Source organism: Triticum dicoccoides, chromosome 2B (genome assembly GCF_002162155.2).
Source record: "Triticum dicoccoides isolate Atlit2015 ecotype Zavitan chromosome 2B, WEW_v2.0, whole genome shotgun sequence".
Taxonomy (NCBI): Eukaryota; Viridiplantae; Streptophyta; class Magnoliopsida; order Poales; family Poaceae; genus Triticum; species Triticum dicoccoides.
This window is the reverse complement of record NC_041383.1, coordinates 51,504,791-51,510,166: the sequence shown is the minus strand read 5'-3', so window position 1 is coordinate 51,510,166 and position 5,376 is coordinate 51,504,791. Positions and strand designations below refer to the sequence as shown.

General features: G+C 47.0%; 1 protein-coding gene across 1 annotated transcript; it reads left to right on the top strand.

Moving 5' to 3' along the window:
- Nucleotides 1–1,887: 1,887 nt before the first annotated feature.
- On the top strand, nt 1,888–3,172 carry LOC119362074 (ribulose bisphosphate carboxylase small chain PW9, chloroplastic-like). Its single transcript, XM_037627244.1, has 2 exons — nt 1,888–2,081; nt 2,539–3,172. Exons 1-2 carry the CDS (start codon nt 1,935–1,937, stop codon nt 2,917–2,919), a joined length of 528 nt encoding a protein of 175 aa, XP_037483141.1. The 5' UTR covers nt 1,888–1,934; the 3' UTR covers nt 2,920–3,172.
- Nucleotides 3,173–5,376: the final 2,204 nt, after the last annotated feature.

The following is a 5,376-nucleotide window of genomic DNA, read 5'->3' as shown; positions in this document are numbered from 1 at the left end:
CGTGCTCCTCAACCAGGACGCCTGCCGGGTATGAGGCCGCCGCAGCCACCTGCCACCAATCCATCTTCAGAGTTGTACTACTGCATGTACCTTGCCCGGTCTAGCTGCCGCCGATGCCACCACGACGCCAGAGAGCGTCGACCTCCTGCGCGAGTCCATCATCGCACATCAAACGCCTAATCTCCAGGGTGCCATGCCATCGAGATCCGACACCATCAATGTGTATGATGAAGCACCGCTCCTCCTCTTATCACCTCCAGCCATGACTTGCTCCAAAACGATGCCCCGATGAGGGAAAGCGATACTAAGAACGCTATTATCGTCCGATCCGGGAGACCCAGATCTAGGGTTTCCCCCGGAGCATCCCGAGCATGATGATGCCAACTGCAACGACGATGTCTCGACAAGGAAACGACATCAAAGACGCCGCCATCGTCCGCCATGACCGTAGTCGGCGTAATTTTCATCGGTAGTTGCGACACCAGGGGTACGCCGCATGCCTCGCTGGTCCCTTCAACCATAGCAAACTCTAAAATGATGTCCTGAAGAGGGACTACGACGCAAAAGCACCGCCATCGCTTGATCCCATGGGTCTAGGGTTTCCCTCGGAGTTGCTCGAGTTGTCAAGGACTAGACAAGGATGGAATCCCGCAGATCCGTCCAGCTGCCGACGTGTCGCACTCGCCATCGCGCCGATCGTGACCCGGAGACCAAGCTCACACCTGGTCCTAGATCCGGCCACGCCGCCGACGCCGACCCTGGCAACCGTGTCGCCCCAGATCTTGAAGCCGCCTGCCATGAGGTATGGGATCGCAGGAGCGCCGCCAGCCCCCGTCATGACATCCAAATGCACGCCACGCTCCAGCCCGGGGGCGCCGGTCCGCGCCAGCTCCTCACGAGCGGGAGGGCACCTAGTCCCCGCCGCCGCCGGCGACGACAAGGCTTTGCCCGGCGGCGCCCTCGGGCGGCGGTGAGGGAGGAGGGGACGAGAGGGGGAGTCGGGGGCGACGGGATCTGGGGTACTCCCAGCCGCCGCACGGGGACGACTCGGGAGGATGATCACGATGATCGTCCTACATGATTGCCATATCACTGAGTAGTCATGGTCGATTCCATCATTTTGCAGGTTGCTTCATCATCATGAAATGAATGAACATACATCTACCATTTTTTGTGGGCTATATTCACTCACCATATGTAATTTATGAGTTCACTGGGGACGGCATGAACTGAGCAAATGGATAACAGAGGGATCTAAAACTTTAGCTCATAGATTAAAACAAAGTTATACCTTGCCTGGACAGCCAGTTAAATAGCATTTCCAATACTAAAAATCCTCCAAGGCATGTAAATGATTAGGTGTAGAAAATAGTACAACACTTTTGTGTTCCAATGAATAATTGTGAATAAAGTACATAAAGGTCATGATGACACACATCATACATGCAGCAAGTATACGTTAGTTACCTGTATAAAATGTTATAAAATGAAGTACCAAAGATTAGAAGCAAGCATAACTGGTTGACAAGTTTTGTATTATAAAAGTGGATAAAGGATGTACTATAACATTCGTTATGCCTGTGCCACTGAACTTAAATCGCAAATCAACAAAGGGAGTTCTTCGTGCACCTTTCAAGCGTTACCTTTAGCAAGATGAAACGAAAAGAATAATACAGTAATGCAAGGCTGGAAAAAGGATTGTGGCAATCACACAATGACATGGACGACTGAAATTTTGGGCACACACAACTCATCCAACGGCCATGCCTCTTACACTAATCCGGAGAGATAAGGAAACCAAGCAACCAACGAACGCCAGCCACCCCTTCCACATCTTGATTAAAGATAGGAGCTGGCCATATATGGCTATATATACCGTGGTGACCCAGCAATGGGGGCCAAGCTTAGCCTGCCACCTTCTCTCCTCCAACACCATGGCCCCCACTGTGATGGCTTCCTCGGCCACCTCCGTCGCACCCTTCCAGGGTCTCAAGTCGACCGCCGGCCTGCCCGTCAGCCGCCGCTCCAGCAGCGCCGGCCTCAGCAGCGTCAGCAACGGCGGAAGGATCAGGTGCATGCAGGTATGTCGGTCACTAATTAAACTGATATGAGTTTCTTTGTCAGTACAAGTAATTCACTTACAGAACATCCCCAATGTATAACATAATTTGGTCAATAGATTATTCCGAAACCTTATTATCTGTTTGGTTTGTTGCCTATGGAAACCATTTGGCTTTGGATGCTCATTCAGCCTTGTCCATAAGCTGGGATCCGTATGTAAAAGCCATCAACTCATAACTTAGTGAATGGAAATACTCTTTATTGCAGCATGGACTAGATAAAATTATCTTAGTACCTCCAGAGTGCCCATCAGTTTAAGGGCTACCCTTAAGCTTTCTTCATTGTGGACAAACGAACAATACATATGAGACCTGCCCATCAGGAGCAATTTTTGGCTTATCAACAGATTTTTCTAGCATTGTTGGTACAATTGACTTAGCACCAAGTATTGAGCATCTGCGCATTCTATTCATTCAGGTGTGGCCGATTGAGGGCATCAAGAAGTTCGAGACTCTGTCTTACTTGCCACCCCTCTCCACGGAGGCCCTCCTGAAGCAGGTCGACTACTTGATCCGCTCCAAGTGGGTGCCCTGCCTCGAGTTCAGCAAGGTTGGCTTCGTTTTCCGTGAGCACAACAGCTCCCCCGGGTACTACGATGGTCGATACTGGACAATGTGGAAGCTGCCTATGTTCGGGTGCACCGACGCCACACAGGTGCTCAACGAGGTGGAGGAGGTCAAGAAGGAGTACCCTGACGCCTATGTCCGCGTCATCGGCTTCGACAACCTACGCCAGGTGCAGTGCGTCAGCTTCATTGCCTTCAGGCCACCGGGTTGCGAGGAGTCTGGCAAGGCCTAAACTACGAGTTGAAACAATGGCCTATGTATGAAGGTCTTTTGTGAACTTCACTTTTGTCCACGACTCTGCTGGACGACCAGAGCATATTTTTCATTCTATATGGTCTGTGTATGTATGTACGAACATAGATTCTCGAGCATGCATATGTAAATTCTAGAGCCGGCTACACATATACAAAACCTGTGTGATATTTATTATATAAAACATGCGGACCATTGTCTTGCTGTTATTAATTCATGGAAAAGTTTCTTTATTTGGCACTGCAATGAATATGTCACACAACTAGTTGTGGAAGCATTCAGTATTTGACATTAAGATCCCCTGATTTGCAGTTGCAAATTTCAGTTTCTTTACTTATATATCAATACAAAAAGATTATGGTTTCTTTTCCATGTCACTACCAGCATCTACATCGGTTTTGCTAGTAGAATAGGATGAAAGATATTCTTGTAGAGACCCTTACTAAAGAACTTTTGTTGGTCTGGATAATAAGCATCTAACTGAACTAGATAGCAACAGCATTCAAAACATGTTATGGAACTATTGAAATAAATCTCCAACATGCATTGCATGAGTCCTTTATGGCTACATGTATAGCCCAGATGCAGAGGCCGGGGGTACATCCTCCTTTTCAAAAAAAAAGAGCTCCTTTGTGAAGGAGTGTAATCATACTAGTGAAAAATCAAGAAAAATCTTGAATTTTTGTAACTACTATGGAGCAACAGCTCCAGTCCTTTATTCCATCAAAACAAAAGCTAGCAAAAAATGTTTACAAAGGGAACCAAGAAAAAAGGAAAAACCACACTTTCCTACCTACCTATTTATCTAATGGAGATTACAAATCCAATCCAGGAGCTTTGGTAAGCATTAACTCTATCTACAAGAAGAGATGTCATGTACAAATTTACAACACCAAGCAGGAAAGGTTGGCCTCTTCCCTATGAAGCTTCGGGCTTACGCACCAATTTTCTCAAGTGCTCTGCCACCCCTATTCAATGTGATGATACCGTGGCTGATGTTGTTGGTTCGACGCTGACGTGCGCGGTCGCCACCTTCCCGATCGTCTACCTTGGGATTCCTGATGCGGGACGCCTCGGAAACGATCTTTCACGGTGCCAAAGAACTCACAAGGAGCAGCAACAAACTCACTCGATACTTGTTTCAACAAACTTTATTTCTCTCAAGGGGGAAGAACAAGAGGAAAACACTCTCAGATAAATTACAGCGGATAACTAGCTAGTTTACAAGGATGCAACCCAAATCATGAAGCTTGTGAACCTATGAAGAATCACAAGAGGGAACCACAAGGATCCTATATGAATTGAGGATAGGCCCTCCAATCCACACACACGAGCTAACACTCGACGATACTAGTGCTCGCAGCACAACACAACATCACCGGCTGTCTACAAACATAAACTCAGAAATCTCATCCCCCCTCACATGGAACAGCCGGGGAGTATTTATACTAGAAGCACCCACTAGTTAGGTGTGAAAACAACTCAAAAAGAAGGGTAAATTCGTGAGCCCCAAGCTGTAGCAGGAGCAAACTTGTTGAGCCTCGCGCTGTAATAAATTCCTGGACAGTTTGCATGGAAACTTGCACAACTTTTGACTCAAGACCTCAAATGATGCACAGTTTTTTTTAAATGAAAGCTGACTTCTAAGACCATCTCTTCTAGCCTCTATAAAGTGCTAGAGACTTCCACAATTAATTAGGTTTAGGTGGGAAGTTGCTGCTGGAAATCTGATGTGTCATTTCTCCCAAAATAGGCACCGGAAGCTTCCCAACAAAGATAATGTTTTTTCCCTTGTCTTCCTTTGGATGATCTAATGGTTCTGCATTTGTGCTAACCTCATTCTTGGATACCTTGGTCATGATCTGGTCCACATCATCCTCCCTTCCTTCAAACAAAACCGTCCTCGGTTTTGAGGTATTCTTTTTGGGCTTCTTCACTTGTGGGAATTGCTCAACCTTGAGTACTTGATCCACCCTAGGTTCCAAGACATGGTTCACTCCTTGATGCATGAAAGAATACTTGTTAGACCTCCCATGGTGAGTAGCATCATGATCACACTGCCACGGTCTTCCCAAAAGAAGATGACAAGCTCGCATTGGCACCACATCACATACCACTTTGTCCACATAACTTCCCACTGAAAATTGCACCCTCGCACGATGCGTAATCTTCAGCTTACCAACACCATTCAGCCACTTCACATAATATGGCTGAGGCTGCCTCCATGTTGACATCCCAAGAGCATGCACAAGATCACTACTAATGATGTTGTTGTAGCTGCCTCCATCGATGACCACCTTGCAATTTTTGTCCTTGATCTTGCAAATGGATTGGAACACATTTTGTCGCTGGCCCTTCTCAATAATAGGAGCATCATCATGAGCCACTTTGCGAATCATGAGATTAACACCATCTCCTCCATCTGAACTCAGAGGTG